General features: G+C 41.8%; 1 protein-coding gene across 3 annotated transcripts; it reads left to right on the top strand.

Moving 5' to 3' along the window:
- Positions 1–1060: 1060 nt before the first annotated feature.
- LOC116038738 (immunoglobulin superfamily member 22) lies at positions 1061–15895 on the top strand. 3 transcript variants are annotated; one of them, XM_031283340.1, is made up of 26 exons: positions 1061–1493; positions 2877–3092; positions 3581–3715; positions 4411–4547; positions 5537–5636; positions 5777–5813; positions 6133–6301; positions 6549–6662; positions 6786–6948; positions 7343–7455; positions 7698–7860; positions 8659–8943; positions 9043–9167; positions 10061–10202; positions 11302–11509; positions 11643–11731; positions 11818–12120; positions 12224–12445; positions 12702–12830; positions 12924–13220; positions 13317–13405; positions 13931–14123; positions 14378–14680; positions 14819–14967; positions 15120–15300; positions 15427–15895. In XM_031283340.1, exons 2-26 carry the CDS (start codon positions 2909–2911, stop codon positions 15492–15494), a joined length of 4098 nt encoding a protein of 1365 aa, XP_031139200.1. In that variant the 5' UTR covers positions 1061–1493; positions 2877–2908; the 3' UTR covers positions 15495–15895. The 3 variants fall into 3 exon arrangements, with proteins under 3 accessions (XP_031139200.1, XP_031139201.1, XP_031139199.1); XM_031283341.1 differs by having other exon boundaries at positions 6130–6301; positions 12272–12445; XM_031283339.1 differs by having other exon boundaries at positions 6130–6301.
- The last annotated feature ends 1062 nt before the right edge of the window (positions 15896–16957 follow it).

Raw genomic sequence — 16957 nt, 5'->3', positions numbered from 1 at the left:
AGTAATGAAAGCTCAAAGCTGTGCCAGGTATCAGGGCCCATTGAGGGCGAGATGGTTGGAAAATATGGACCGGACTGCTTGAGATGTTTGTCTTATTGGTAAAAATGGATACTGCACTGTAACTTTTATTCTTGTATTTTATCTGTTTTAAATTTTTTTAATCTGTTTTCATGTAAAGCACTTTGAATTCCCCTGTTGCTGAAATGTGCTTTACAAATAAAGCTGCCTTGCCTTGCCTTTTTCCACCACCACATGTTCTGGGCACCATCTTTGCAGACAAAAGGTGTTTTAATTTTATCATCCAATTATTTGGATGACCCAATTCATTTATAACATAACGTGCTGGGTCCAGACCATAGACTGCTAATATTAACTAATTAATTTTGCAGTCAATGGTCCAGACATAATTACTTCTTATTTAATATGTTTTTTAATAATCCAATAATCATTGGGATATACAGACACAATATAGAATTTAACCATGAAATTGTGAAATTTTAAAACTATGAGATCCTACTTTTTATTCTGATTGGCTGGATGATAATGAGCAGACAGCTTATCACATTAACTAGCTTTGCTCTGTTTGTTTTGATTGACAGGAAAATGCTGTTAATAGTAGGCTAATTTGGGAAAATGGCATGGACATTTTTTTAATTTTTTAAACAAAAACGGCTAGAATTAAATAAAAACGACCTGCAAATACATTTTACAATTAGCTGAAGTTTAAAGAAAATACATATGTCAATGTCACTATTGTATGGTCTGTATTTGTTATGATTATTTATTTTTTAATAATGTATTATTTAAAACTAAACTGTCTGTGGTTTCTAATAATTACTAATAGGTTGTATAGCTGGTTCATCATGCGTTAGAGAAGCTGTCAACTTGATAACCACAACCCATAGATCAGTGCTTGACAGATTATATAGCCTTGAACGTCCTGAAGGGCACTGAAGAGGCAAGTACACACAAGGTCACAGACCAACAGAAAATGATAATATTGTTTAACTTGTGTATTATTGTTTTAAACTATCGCAACTTGCATTTTTAATAAACACTAAGACCTCTGACACTGACGTAGATGATGTTCATCAGAGCCAGAGCCTAGAAACTCTCCATCACCACATTCTCTTTGGAGAATGTTAATTTCTAAAATACTTGCCTGAGACAGACCACAGTGGACGCTCAAACTAACTGACCTGTGGGGAAATAGGCTATTAGCATGATGTATTGGCCCAGCCAGGACAGCCTGGCCCGACAAGCACGGCACAGATCAGAGCCTTATTTGTCCAGAGACAGGACTAAGCAGGTGTTTAAGCTGAGTGCTTCGGCCTTGGCTCATCCACCAAAAAGGAACCAAGAAAGCAGAGGAGGCCGAGCTGTCGAGAGCCTACTGAGAGGGGAGCAGTGTATGGATTAGGAACATCATCAGAGGCAGTTGAACCTGGGGTGCAGACTAAATCTGTGAAAAAACAAAGACTTTGCTGTAACAAGTAAGTTCGGTCGGCTGTGTGTCTTGGTTTTTCTGAAATAATAGAGCCAAGAGGAGAGTAAAAAAAAATATATTTTTTTTTTCAATTTGCCGTGCTGTATGCTGTGAGAGAGAGAGAGAGAGAGAGAGATCAAGGACACTGAACAAAGAGGCGGAGAGGTAGGCAGGAAAAATAGATGTTCTTGTGTTCCACTTACAGTGAGACAGGTACCAGCACTTTGTAGCTTCCAGTCACTTGCTACTGCTCAGACTGTAGAGCCATGCCATCAAAGAGTTAGCTGTGGTCGCACAAAAACAACTTATTTCGGTAGGTATCAACGCTTACGGAACTAGTTATTTCACTAACGTCAACATGTAGTGTATTTGCTGCAGAAAGCAAAATTTACATTTTCCATTCAGATACTAATCTTGTGGTTAATTCTGCCTTTGGCTTGTGAAGTCACATTTATATCCTAAAACTAGGCTGTTGCTGAAAAAAATAAACAATTCTATATTTTGATACGGGCTCACAAATATATACATGATCTTGCGCTCTGATCTTTATGTGAGTTTTTTTGAGTATTGAAATTCCATAAGTAGGTACAGTGAGTAATACATTTTAATTAGAAGAATAGATGGAGCTTGACACTGGCTTGCACTTGTCTTCGAACAGTTGTAATGTGTGTAATCTTCTTCCGTCAGCCACTTGTAAAGTGGATATATCATGCGCAGGCAAAAAGATACACATACACACCAATGCACAGCTCACACACACACACACACACACACACACACACACACAGAATGAAGAAATGCGGATTGGGCATGAGAAAGGAATTTAAATTCAAAGTACGAGAAAAAGAGCACAGTTAATCAGTGATACAAACACAATGCTTTATCTCACATAGCAGGTGTGTGGATTACCATTTTAATTGTATCTTTGTACGAGCCTGGCAAAAGCAAAGGACTATGATAGGAAAAGAAAGGGCACGGGCGAGCAGAGGAAGGGAGGGGAGTTTCAATCATTTCTGGTGTGGGCTTTTGGAAACAAAAACCCAATTACCACCAAGACAGAGTGAAGATGTGTGTTCAACACATTGCACTTGCACGCAAACACTCCAACATACACACACTTACACATGCAAGTAGGCCTACACAATGTTCACTCTGAACATTCTCCTTTGCTATCTGAGTAATCTATAGGCTATTAGCTGTAACAGTACATGAAATTAGAGAGGATGGTTGGGACTGTCCTATGTCCCTCTGGTCCCTTTTATCTACTGGAGGTAATACATCAGGACTAAAAGCTGTTATACCCAACAAGACCCAGTGGAATTAGAGTCAAATGAGTATTTTCTGCCAAAACTATCATTCCACATCTCTAATTGTGTCTTGTCACAACCAGGCACGCATCAGCAACACCTTAACATCATCATCATGGCAACAGAGCTCCTTCAGGCCACTGGGGGCAGAATGGAGCAGATGGAACAGCATATGGGTCAGGTGAGGCAGATGTCAGATATGCAAATGTCCTCCTCATCCACCTCCTCCACCTTTACCTCCTCCATGAGCTCCACCAAGCTGCGAAAAGTCTCTCAGGGCTTGTCGAGGACCATGGAAGGTAGGAATCATCCACCAAGATCGTCTTCTTAACCTGCCATGCTTTATAATGTAAAATTTCTAATTATAAGACATGACATGAAGAACCCTCTATTAGAGTCATCATTACAGTAAGCAAACGTGGCATAACTGATGAATATAACATATATAACATATATATAATATACATATATATATGTAATATAATATATACATATATATAAAACATATATATAATATAAGGTTAAAATAGTAGCTTTAACTGGCATTTCTTACCCGTCCCACTGTGTACTCTTTCTATGCTACTGATGATGCCAGGCTGATTTTAAGCTCCTGGCTAAATGCAGACCAACAATAAAGCTAAATTAAAAACATTACTTCTGTACTGTAGTGCAACGAAAAAACATTGAAAGTCATAATGATAGCATCACATTTGGATGTGAGGCAGCTCTAGCATAGTTGGCCTGTTTGTACATGATAATAATGTGGATGTCCTTTATGCTCCCTCAGAGCACTCTGGGGTTCAGTGTAAAACCTCTGCTGTGGTGGAGTCCTGCAGCCAGGTGCAGAAATCCCTTCACCTACCCAAGGGAGAGTCTGTCCCAGATTTTGAGGAGAAGCTGCGCCCCATCACGGCCCAAGAGGGTGAGGTGAACCGCACCTTGAAATTTCAAGGAATGCCCTTATCGTCCCCTAATATCTCTCTTCACATCGCATTTATAAACAACTGTGGGCCCTTGAGACAATGAGAGAGCTACAAAGCTAATTTTAGATCCTTACCCACAGTTTGCCTAGAAACTCCAGATGACACAAGCTGAACTCCACTGGGAAGTAAAGGTTTGCTGCTATTTGTAAACTTTAGACAACCATTTGCCTTTTTGGATAAAGGTACTGTAAATACACTCTACCTCACAAAGCTAAAAGACAGTGATAGAGTTTGTATGATGCTCATGACCTCCACAGTAAAAAAACAAAACAACCGTTGCTTCTTCTGCTGAATACTAATGCCTGTTCTGCATAAACTGTAGGTGTCCGAGCCCTACTCACCCAGGCTCTACCTATGAATTATAGATCAAGAGGCCTCAATAGTCACAATATGCAGAACGCTGCGGAGTAGCCATAGCATTAGCATTCATGTGCTGACCTTAAACTCACTGGTCTCAAAGGTGAAACAGGAAAAGGCCACATAGGGGCAGTTGATATCATGTATACTAAACATTCATTCTCATTGCTCCAATTAGAATTGATTTTATGTTTGTTAAAAAGAATTAACAGTAGTGAGTCTGCAGCTCAGTATTCCCAAGCAGATAACATGCATTAACCTGATCTGTCTTTCATAGGTGACAATGCTGTGTTTAAGGCCAAGGTGACGGGGAATCCCCAGCCTAGTGTTAACTGGGAACGAGCCAGCGGGTGCCCACTGTCTGATGCCACTAAATCTTTCTATGACAACATAAACAATCAGCACATACTCAAGGTCCGTCACTATAACTAGCTCACAGCATCTCACTGACAGTTAAAGACAACAATTATTAAAGACAACATTAGTCCTCTACAAAATGTAGTGTAATAATGTAATATGGTTTGTGTTGATTCAGATCTATATCCAACTCTGATAGAGTCTCTTTAATTTTCTGTGATATATCAAAAGGTTGAACCGTTGTTTTTCCTCCATTGTGTCGTTTAATATAACTGCACAATGACTAATATCAAACAAATATTTTAGAAATTGAGTGTTTGTATTATTTCAGTCATGTGACACCATAAATAGTATGTAGCTTTGTGTGTATCAATACACTCGATTTTTATGACAAATCCATCACATCTACCCAAAGATACCATTCATTTTTCTAAAATGAATGTGTGATTGGAGTAACACTATGATCAAGCATTTCTCCTCCACATGCATTTAAATCTGAATGCATTCACCAAGATACAGTATAGTCAAAACGCATTGCTTTAAAAGGTGAATGTGACCAAAACAGACTGTGACAGCGGCTCTGTCCAGCCTGTCTTTAAACCAAAGGGCTCTGCCGTTGTGATTCTGTCAACTCAGACGGTACACCATGCATCATCAGGAAAAGTAGATAGAAAGAAAAAAAACTCTCTCTGATCCTTTTATCTATAAATACTCTGGAGTGGATTTAGCACTTTCTCTGTACCAGCCGGGAAGCTTAAGTGAAGCTTAAATAGCTATTATAAAGCAATTAACTTGTGGGTGCTGACATATGCATCTCCCTTTGCCATCTGTTTCTCTGGTGAGGGATGACTGTTAAGTTGCGACGCTAAATGTTTACTGGGTATTCCCAGCATGGCACTGCCTCCTCCAGCTCCACATAAGTACTGCAGTGGGATTTAATGTGCCTGGACAATGACAGTATGACAGTTTTAGATTAAGTCTTACAGTAAGTAACAAGCAAGTCATTTTCATTAATTGTATGTAACTTGTAAATACCTCCACTTCAGATCAAAAACCTTACTCTGGAGGATGCTGATGTCTACAAGTGCATTGCCTCCAACAAGCACGGAGAAAGTACCTACTCTATATCCCTCATTGTTACAGAGAGTGAGTCGAGCCATTTCATATAATACATTGGGTGAACCTTTCTTAGTCCTGATTATTGTTATTATATTATTTGGGAGCTTTCTGCAAAGTTTACGTGCTGTTTTTGTACTCCGGTTAAGAAAGTCTGTCTTTGTTTGCAGATCCAGCGTTGGACTTCAAAAAGATGCTGAAGAAACGGTAGGAACAGAAGCCTGTTGCCTAATACTTGCCCTGACACTCCTAAAACCTGTCATGGTGTGATGGAGCTTTCTCTGATCCACTCCCAGATCATTTTTGTTGTTGTTGCATGCATCCAGAAATACATACAGGATGAGATCTAAAGAGCTGCAATGCGTATCAGTGTTGCCGCAGGGGCAGAGGAAGATGATCGCACACATGCATACTGTCAGACATATTTTTAGACATACATATACACACACACACACACAAGGCTGACATAAACTTTTGTGTGTGCATGTAAACACACATGCACAATTGTTTCCTCCTTGTGCAGCAGTGTGGAGAAGAGAGAGGAGAAGAGGCCACCTACAGAGGAGGAGATGCTAAAGATCCTTGCTGGAGCTGACAAGAAGGACTACGAGAGGATCTGCGCCGAGCACGGCTTCACCGACTTCAGAGGCATCCTCAAGAAGCTGAAGGAGATGAAGAAGCAAGTGGAGGTGGAGGTGGGCCTGTCATACAGAGAGCTTGTTCACGTACCACAGAATCACATAAGAAAGAAAAGGTTTGTGATGTGATATGAAAAACAGCTTAAAATAGAGCAGAATGGAAAATGGAGGGGAAAAGTGTAATGTCACACAGCACAGCCATGGCAACAAAGGTATTTCACATAGCAACACGCAAGTCAAATAATGTGAAGATTGGGGATGGGTTATGTATAAATAAGTGTTTGATCATTTCATATTTTTCCAGATGGTGCGTGTGCTGAAGCCCCTGGAGGACATCACTGCCACAGCTGACACCAGCATCGTCTTTGACACCATCCTGGAACTGAAGGATCCAAACATCAGGATGCAGTGGTTTCTGGTAAAAAAACAACAACAAAAAAACGGATATGTCTGCTTGTTGTGTTTCAAAGTCTGGGTGTTTCTGTTACAAAAAAACACTTCCGAGTTCTCCCCTCATCTAGGCATTTTGTTTATGATTCAGGGCGCAGAGCTGCTGCGGGTCCAGTACTCTCATGGGAAATACGAAGTGAAACAGATGGGAACCAAGCACATGCTGTGCATTTCTAGCGTGAGCCTCAGTGACACGGGCACCTACACTCTGCAGGTTGGAGACAAGAGACTGTCAGCCAGGCTTACCGTCATAGGCAAGTGCAGAATGAGACTGAAGTCCTTCCCACTGCTCATAACTCAGAGAGACAACGGCATCATTGACTGCATAACCTACTCTTAGTGTCACATTCTCTTTTTATTCTGTGTTTAACAGATAGTGACAAGTTTTATGTGAGCATAACTGCCATATGTGCATGCTTTCTCCCATCGCGCTTTCAATCTACAAGACAGACAGCGATGGTTTTCTCAGTTTGGGGCTTACTTAGTCGTCTCATATTTCTCTGAAAACCCACATTTCAAAGCACCAGACATGTTTTGTAGCTTAGAAATCCTATTATTTGGCATGGAATCCTTTTCAGTGAGATGTTTATATGATTTGGTTTATACACTTAAAATCATATGATTAGAACATCTTTTTCTGTCCTTCAGATGAACCTCTGAAATTCCTGTCTGACTTCAAGCCCAAGAAAGTGACAGAGCGCCAGACCGCCACGTTTGAGATCCGTCTCTCTAAGAAGACAAATACACCACTCATCTGGAAGGTTTGTCTGTGACTCAACAAGACACACCAAAATACTTAAATACACTTTTACATAAATATTTAATATCCCATCTAGGATTAGATTTAAGACTTTGAATTTGCTCTTGAGGAACATTTCTAGGACTTTTTGGCATCTAGGTAATGAAAAGAACACACAAAACAATTTTCTACGCAAATGGTGGACACACATGATTGAAAAGGAATATGGAAATTGTTTTCCCAGAAGTGTTTGTATTTTGGCAGGTAAAAGGAAAGGAAGTAAAAAGAGATGAAAAGTTCGACGTATCCCTGTCTGAGGATGGTCTGACCTACACCTTGAAGATTAAGGATGTGAAAGTCAGTGACACTGGAGACTACACCATCAACATCGGAGACCTCACTGCCACCGTGCCACTTTTCATTGAACGTACGGATTATTAATCAATCAATAAGATTATTATTAAGTATTTTATAGGCTCCTCTCTCATAAAATTGTTATGCTTTGTTATGTTTTGTTTTTTCCCAAAAGGGCTGTGTCTTCCTGTTTTTAGTGAAGCTAGCATTTCTAAGGAAACAAACTTCTCCCTTCAGACTCAGTAGATATGAGCAATTACTGCCTTCTTCCCCCCCCCCCCCCGAGATTAGAGCCTTCGTTCCCTCATAGGCTATGCTAAACAACATCATCTTCCCTCTATCATCCAAATGAAGACGTATGGGTAGCATAATAAATCCTTGCTCCTAGTGCTGAGTTGAAAGTAATCCAACCAAATCCCTCCTCACAACAAGCTCATTTATTACGGCTGTGTCTAACAAGATGCTTACTTGCCCAAGGTGCAAGCTGGGGCATGTAAATGTCTAAACAAGGACATGTGGCTGTCCTCTGGGGTTGCAGGGACAGAAACATAGTAATTTAGGATGTGTTAACTACTCAACATTATTATGAATATACTCTATATTTCTTGTTCTTTAACTATAAGTTTATAAGGAAGGTCTGCTGTATGTGTTGGGACTGAATATAAAGAACAAACCTAATATGTGGGTACAAAAATTCAATTCCCTTCACCCTATAATCCTATCACAATTCAATGTGATTGAACTCATTCTGCATGTGTTTATAGTACAGACATCGCCAACAAGGTTAAAGTGAAGCATGCTAGTAAAGGCCAAATAAACCCTCAAAGTGACTCTCTTCCTTTTATGCCTCGTCTATTTCACTTTTCTCAAGGGATTCCCATCAAGTTTACCAGCCACTTCAAGAACGTCCGTGTGCAGGAGAGAGGCAAGGCTCGCCTGGAGTGTGAGATGAGCTCCAAGGACGTGCACATTCGCTGGCTGAAAGACGGGTGTGATATCACAGCGAGTCGTCGCTACATCTTCATGCGCGAGGGAAAGAGGGCAGAGGTTATCATCGAGGAATGTGAGCTGACAGACGAGGGAGAGTACTCTGTCATCTGCACTCAGGACAATGACGCTAACGAATATGTCACTTCTGCCAATCTGACTGTGGATGGTAATGATTTCTGTCCATCTGGAGTTTGTTCCAATATTGGAACATTACTAAGTAACACATAAGACCCTAAATAAACAGTTTTTCTTTGTGTGTTGTCAGAGCGTTTTGCCTCAGTGAAGAGTAGTATGTCAGATGCTCAGTGTCCTACAGGCTCCCCTGCAGAGCTGTGCGTTGTTCTTGACGATGAGAAGGTCGACGGAGTGTGGCTGAAAGATGGAGTGGAGGTAAGAGATAATACGAGATGGGAAAGGGTTGGAGTTGGGGCTAATATATCAATATTATATATTGATATCGTTATATTGGACTAGATATCGTCTTAGATTTTGGATATCGTAATATGATATAACATTTGCCTTCTACTGTTTTTTTTTTAAGGCTACATTACAGTAAAGTGATTTCATTTTCTGAACTTACCAGACTGTTCTAGCTGTTCTATTATTTGCCTTTACCCACTTAATCATTATATCCACCTTACTGATGATTAGTTATCATGAATCTCATTGTGTGAATATTTTGTGAAAGCACCAATTGTCAACCCTACAATATCGTCACAATATCGATATATGAGGTATTTGGTCAAACATATTGTGATATTTCATTTTCTTCATATCGCCCAGCCCTAGTTGAAGTCCTAATGTTAGTCCTCAAATGCACCCTGTCAATTAATGTGGCAAATCTTTGGTTCTTCCACTCTCATACATTAATGTCATGCAAACACTTGGCAGTAGTGTAGCTCTAGTTATGGCAATGTTGTTCTGTCAGTACACCCCTTAGGTCCAGACTGAAATATCTCAACAGCTATTGGATAGGTTGCCATGAAATTTGGTACAGATGTCCATGGTGCCCAGAGGATGAATAGTAATGACATTGTTAGGGTGCTATAACATACAGCCTCACAGAGCTGCCAGCATGAGTGTAGATTCTTGATCGTGTTAAAGTGATACACAACCTTAATACCATAATCAAACAGCTTTTGAAACCTTTGATATCGTCACCATTTTGATCATTTGCGACATTATTTGAAAGTTTCATCAGTTAAGTTCTATAACCCACACCCGCTTCTGTGTTGGATCATTTATGTTTCATTAAAACATAATATACGTGTTACTTTCGACAGGTTTCGGAGCTAAGGGGGGTTCAGGTGGTCAAACAGGGAGCCGTTCACAAGCTGATCTTCTCTGGTGTGACTGATACCGATGAGGGCAAGTACACCTTCAGAGCCAAGGGGGCTGAGAGCGAGGCTGTACTCACTATTGCAGGTGTGTTTATATTTGAGTATGTATTCACAGGTGGGACAGAGACTCACTGGAACAAGGTCCCTGCCACTGTCATAGAGACAAACACTGTGTGTTTAAACAGTCCCTTCAGAAAAACATGATTATGCGATCGCATAATTCAATGCATAATCAGCCAAAGTCTGTATATTTATGCGGGGGGCGCATTTTTTTCAAATACGCCGCACTTTTGCCGCATAAATTGCCGCATAAATTGCCGATTTCCGCGCAAAATATGCGGGGCTTGCATGATTTCATAATCCCCGCATTTTTGTTGCAAAAAAGTCACATATATCTTAGCAGAAAATTCGTAGTACGTGTATTTCCTTTTCAATTTCATCGTTTAAAATTGCATAAATATCCCGCATATTCCATTGCATTTTTTAAGAAAACGTGCCGCATAATCAAGGATTTTTGCCCGCAACAATCACAAAAAAACATTTTTCTGGAAGGACTGTTTAAAGCAACACTATGTAACTTTTCCCGCTTCAGTCCCACTACAGGTTGTCTCATTGGAACTACAGCTGCAGCTAAAAGTTACATAGTGTTGCTTTTTTGATACTACCACTGGGAGTCGCCAATGTCAGACATTTTCAAATTCTTCACATTAAAGGTATAGTTAGTGATGTTATTCCAAAACACTTTTTGTCAAATTCAGTGAATATCTCCTCAGGTTCCCCTAGCTCTCTGTTTTCTGTGTGTGCTGAAAAAAATCCAGTGTTAATACAGAGCCCTGGCTGTGTAAATGGAAGACAAACAAAAAAGGAGGGCACAAGGCACAAAACACTCTTCCAGCCAATCAGCAACAGGCGGCGACAGTTGATGGTAGGGGGGGAGGGGGGATGCAGCATTGTGAATGTCCTGGCTGGCCAGTAGTTATCGGTCCATGAATCTGGGGGGCGGAGCTTCTGAGGGGGGGGTTGTATTTATTTGGCAGTTGAATTCAAATATCAACAATATTTGGGCAGCATCGCCTACTGCACCTTTAATGCTACCAAATTGAAACTAATTAAAACCATAATGAAATTGAAATAAAAACACCCATCAAAATAACATCCCAATCTAGACTAACCCTTTTTCCCAGACCCTCCAGAAATGGATTCCTCTGTGCTGGACTTGTTGGGGGCCCGACCTGTGACTGTGAAGGCAGGCCAGACAGCCACCATTAAGATCCCCTTCAAAGGCAAACCGCCTCCCAAGATCACCTGGTACAAAGACGGCGTGGAAGTCATGGAGGATGAGAGGAACAAGGTGGAGAGGACAGCTGACGGCACCTCGCTGGTGCTCAGCAGGTGGGTGAGCAGAGAGGGGCGTCATCCACTCAGATATTTTATGATCTTTTCAAAAGGTCACACACAAGTTAAAATATACATGCTGTAGATACACATTTCTCAAACATTTCCTCTCAATTTGCCTGTTTACTAGATGTGTGCGAGAAGACAGTGGGGCAATTATGCTCCGTCTGAAGAGTGACTGTGGCACTGCTGTTGCCAACCTGCACCTCAATGTGATTGGTGGGTGGCATATTTGGCAACAAAAGTTTTGCTTTAACGCAGATTTGAAATACTTAACGCATGTTTCGCCGCAATCCTCCCCCCAGACCATCCTAAGCCTCCACAAGGGAAAGTAGAGTTCCTCGAGCTATCAGGAAAGATTGTCAAAATGAAGTGGAAGGCTCCGCGGGACAATGGAGGTAAGCAAGTGACCAGCTTTGTGATTGAACGTCGCACGGCAGGTAAGAAGTCGTGGACCAGGGTTGGTGGAGTAGATAGCAGTACCATCATCTTCAGCGATGACAAAGTGGAGGAGGGCCAGGCGTACCAGTATCGCATCAGGGCTGTCAACGCGGAGGGAATGAGCGACCCTCTCGAGACAGAGGAGGTGCGCGCTGGAGAGCCCGTGGGTGAGCGCTAGTTTTATATATCAATGCCATTGCCAAAATCATCTCTCAAAACATCAGGGTTAGAGAGAAGGGTCACCATCATTGTTCTCATCATTATTAACAGCCATACAAATGATCATGTCATCACTTCTGTTTAAATGCCCCTACCCAGAGCCTCCAGGCACAGCGTCCCAGCCCCAGGTGTCTAACATAACCAAGGACTCCATGACAGTGAGCTGGACACCTCCAGCCCACGACGGGGGAGCTCCAGTTCTGGGCTACATCCTGGAGAGGAGGAAGAAGGGGAGTAACATGTGGTTACAGGTCAACAAGGAGCTGCTCACAGGTCAGACTATCAAGCTATCTTGTTTCGTTGCCAGATCAAGATGCTATAGATTTGACATAGTCTTTTACTTACACATTTTTAGTACAGACATTCCTGAGTAAGGATACAATGTTTAACATGTATCAAATCAAGTAGTCATTACTATACATTAAACCTGTATGGTTTTCATGTTTCTGTATTATTGACAGTATTAACATCCTCTGTTTTTGGTTGCATTTCATGTATTAAACTTGCATCTGTATTATTGTTTTTTTAGATACAAAAGTCATGGTGGAAGGGCTGGTGGATGATGTGGAGTATGAGTTCAGAGTCACCAGTGTAAACAGGGCTGGAGCAGGCAGTGCCAGCACCATTTCTAATGCTGTCCTGGCCAAAGACCCAACAAGTGAGTCCTTCTCTGCCTCCTTCATTTCCCTTTCTGTATCTATATTATCTGGACTATCTAACGTCTATAAACGCTGCCTTTTTTCTCTTGAAGGAGCTCCTGGTCTGGTGAGGAACCTGTGTGTGTCTGATTCCACAAACTCCTCCATTTCTCTGAGGTGGACTCCTCCAGAGCAGGGAGACGAGCCCTCGGGTTACATCCTAGAGGTTCGCCCTGAAGATGCTAAAGAGTGGACGAAGGCCACCAAGATCCCCATCGCTGTTACTGCATTCAATGTTGGAGGACTTCAAGAGCAGAGGAAGTACCACTTCCGTATCCGGGCTGTCAATGAAGGAGGTGTAGGGGAGCCAATTGAGCTGTTGGAGGGTGTACCGGCCATGCCTCCACCTGGTAATATGACCGACTGCATTCTCTTGTAGTCTCCTTTTATTTTTCTCTACTCTTTTTTCTTTTCTTTTGCAAGTTTTGCATTTTTTCCCCATACAGTGTCACCTAGGTTTGATCTCCAGGGGAAGCTGAAGAACCAGATGGTGGTCCGAGCTGGATCGGCACTTTGCATTCACCTCAGCTTCACTGTAAGACTCCCTCTGGAACTCACCAATCTGTCCATGTTAAAATCACAAGTCGGGCGCCCGGATAGCACAGTTGGTAGAGCGGGCGCCCATATATAGAGGTTTACTCCTCGACGCAGCGGGCGTGGGGGTTTGACTCCGAACTGCAGCCCTTTGCTGCATGTCATTCCCCCCTCTCTCTCCCCTTTCATGTCTTCTGCTGTCAAAATAAAGGCTGAAAATTCCCAAAAAATAATCTTAAAAAAAAAAAAATCACAAGTCAAAACTCACGTTTTTAGAGCTGCTTTTAATGTTTGATTATTATGTGTATTTTAGTGTGTACATTTTCGTAGTACGTGTATTTCCTTTTAAAATCTGCAAAGTGTCTTCGAGTGTTGCAAAAAGCGCTATATAAATAAATTGCATTAATATTGATGATCTACTCAGAATTTATGCAATGTTCCTTTGAGCCACCGGACTAGCATTTTCTACATAAGTCCTATCAAATGAATTCTTACTCTTCAATCCTTCCCTTCTTCACCCTAACAGGCTTCACCTACCCCAGTGGTAACCTGGTTCAAGGATGACATCATCACTGCAGGACGGGAAGTCATCACCAAGAGCCAGAATCACTCCCAGTTCCTCATTTCCACTTCTCAGCGATCTGACTCTGGCATCTACCGTGTACACCTGAAGAACGACAATGGAGAGGCTCACTATGATGTCACTGTCAGGGTTACGGGTAAGTGACCAAGCCTCCATTATATGTGCATCTAGTCTTTAATTGTAAGGTCTTTTTTTTAAACATTTATCAACAATAATTGTCTCAGAATGTAGTCTCTCAAAGTATATATGAGGGGTTACATTTCCAAAGCAGCTTCCATGGGGTTGTGGAAACTCCCAGAGTGATATTTCAAATCATTTAGGTATTGGTTTTGGCTTAAATCAAATATTTCTCCTCCTCAACCTCCTTCTGTACTTACCACCATCCCTCAGACTTTCCTCGACCCCCGAAGAACCTCGGCTTGGAAGAGGAGGTTCCGAGCACGGTGACCCTGCAGTGGGATCACACCCCAGACCTGGCTGACGACGACGAGGGAGCACATTACATCATCCTCAAACGGGACACCAGCACTGCCTCCTGGTTCACTGTGGCCGAGCGTGTCTTCAGCAACAAGTACACCGTCACGGGACTGCTTCCAGGGAGAAAGTACTACTTCCGAGTCATTGCACACAACTCTATTGGAGACAGTGATCCTTTGGACTCAAAAGAACCTCTCATCATGGCCAAGGAGAAAGGTGAGAAGGGAAGACATTTGATTTCAGCAATATACTATTTGTGTTATACAAATACGATCAGCATGTTGAATTAATACTAAGTTGCTTGTGTTTGTTTCTGTATGTGCATATTTATGTGTTTGTGCATCTGTGTCTTAGAGTGCATCAGAAGCCTTCGTTTGAAGGTATATGACTCAAAGCCACGTCAGGTGAAACCGACGTTCCTGCTGCCACTGAAGGACCACGCTGTTCGCAGAGGCCATGACTGCACCATGAGCTGTGCCTATCAGGGCATGCCAACACCACAGGTATGAAGTACATGGCTACTGATATCAGTGTGGTGTATCTACCTGAAAAATGTCTGCATTAATAATTGGAATATTTGTGTGTACCTTCTTTGCTGTTAATATCATTCCCAGGTCCCCTAAAATAATAATAATATTGCAATTCCCCTGAATAGGCCTGCTGGTATAAGGGGGAATCAAAGATCTCGGACTCCCCTCGGTTTTGGCATAGCACAGCCAACGGGGTGTGCACACTGGTCATCCCCACCTGTGGAGCTAAAGATAGCGGAGAATACACATTGGTGCTGGAGAACCCTCTGGGGACGGCCAAGTGCTCCTGCAACTTGGTGATATTTGGTAGGTTTTCGGGGGGAGAGGGAGAGTGAGAGGGAGAGGAGTGGATGGATGCTTTAATACCCCAAATCATTTTTATTTACCTTTGCCTGATTAATTATTTATATCTCTGTATGTGATGTCTTGCAGATAAGGATGACAATAGTCTGTTGGAGAGCCTGACCAAGCAGGCAAACAAAGAGAAGCTGATTTTGTAAGAAGTCTGCTTCAACCGTCGCCATGACAGATGCACTTTGATTGGCCACTGCCCTTATGCTGCATGTATTGCCACCACTTACAATGCTTTTAGCAGTGGTTAGAGATTTAGGACATTGGAAATCTATAAAGCAGATTTTGGATTGACTTGAATTTTCTGACTTTTATGTGTTTGTTTTGGCCCCATCTTCTAACTTGCCTTTAGTCAATTTCCCAGGCTCTGGGAATGCAACACATGGCCACTAGATGTCAGGCTTGCTTCCTTCCTTGTGTAGGCATTCTTCTCCAAGAGCTGATGTTTGGGGTGTTGGAGGCATTCTTACTCATTAGTCAGCTCGCTCAGCCAGAGAGATTGTCCTTTCTCACAAATGCTTTTCTCTCTATAAAAGGAATTTGACTTTTATCTTTTCTCCAGGGTTTCCAGTTTTTGCCCAAATATACTTGTTTTACAAGGCCTGCGGTAGAAGGATACATGCCATGTCAACCAAGTGGAATGGATGGAATGTGTGTCTGTGCATAAAAAGAATTTAATATATAACAGTGCGCTGTGTATCATATCCACACAGCCATTTTGGAACCAGAGTTCACACTGCCAATTATACAACTAGCCAAAATCCTACTTCCCTTTGAGGTGTCCTGGTAGCTTAGTTTGTCAATCTCCATAAGATGCAGAGCCCTGGGTTTAAATGCAGTCTACAACACCACTATGGATGACTGAAATACAAACACACAAAACATTTTTTTTACCTCCCATTACTTGGACAGTGTCTCATTCTTTTGTATTGTCTCTGTCTAGCACATATTGAATTTCAAACAATGAGGGTGAGGTGCTGACTCCCATCTTTGCAACTGTTATCATCCACATTAGATGGGCTGTGTAGCAGCTGTAGTCCTTTTTTATAAATACCAGTAGTTTCCCAATTTCATGTGACAGAAAGTAACTGGACAAGATAACATAAACTATATCATATTTAATATTTTCTTGCAAATCCTGAAGTCTGTGACAGGAGACATGGCCTGCAGCCATTTGCACATCTAGCTTGTTTTGGGGACTTTTTGCATTCAGTCTGATCCTCAGCAAGTGAAACACAGGTGTAATTTGATTATGATCAACTTGGCATTTCAAGTGTTGGTCATTTAAGTTATAGTGCATAGTTTCTGTCGCCCCCCATGAGGAATTCTAAGTAATGACAACAAAACTGTCAGTGTGTCCACATGATACAAGCCTTCCGTGATCGCACACGCGCCCCCACCCCTCCTCCACGCAGTTGCTAGTAGCCTAGGAGGACACCCAGGATTAAAAAAACATGATGGGACTCTTCAGAAGAGGTCATTATCTTCACTTGAGTTAATGCGCGCGAAAGTTGCCGGACGACACAATCTTCTGAACATAGCCATACTGAGAAATACAGAGAGAGTTGTGTGGAGCTGATAGTCTTAATTAGCTTTGTAGCAACTAATTTGG

Source organism: Sander lucioperca, chromosome 7, assembly GCF_008315115.2.
Source record: "Sander lucioperca isolate FBNREF2018 chromosome 7, SLUC_FBN_1.2, whole genome shotgun sequence".
NCBI classification, from domain to species: domain Eukaryota; kingdom Metazoa; phylum Chordata; class Actinopteri; order Perciformes; family Percidae; genus Sander; species Sander lucioperca.
Note: the sequence above shows the minus strand (reverse complement) of the source record. Positions and strands in the feature narration are given on the sequence as shown.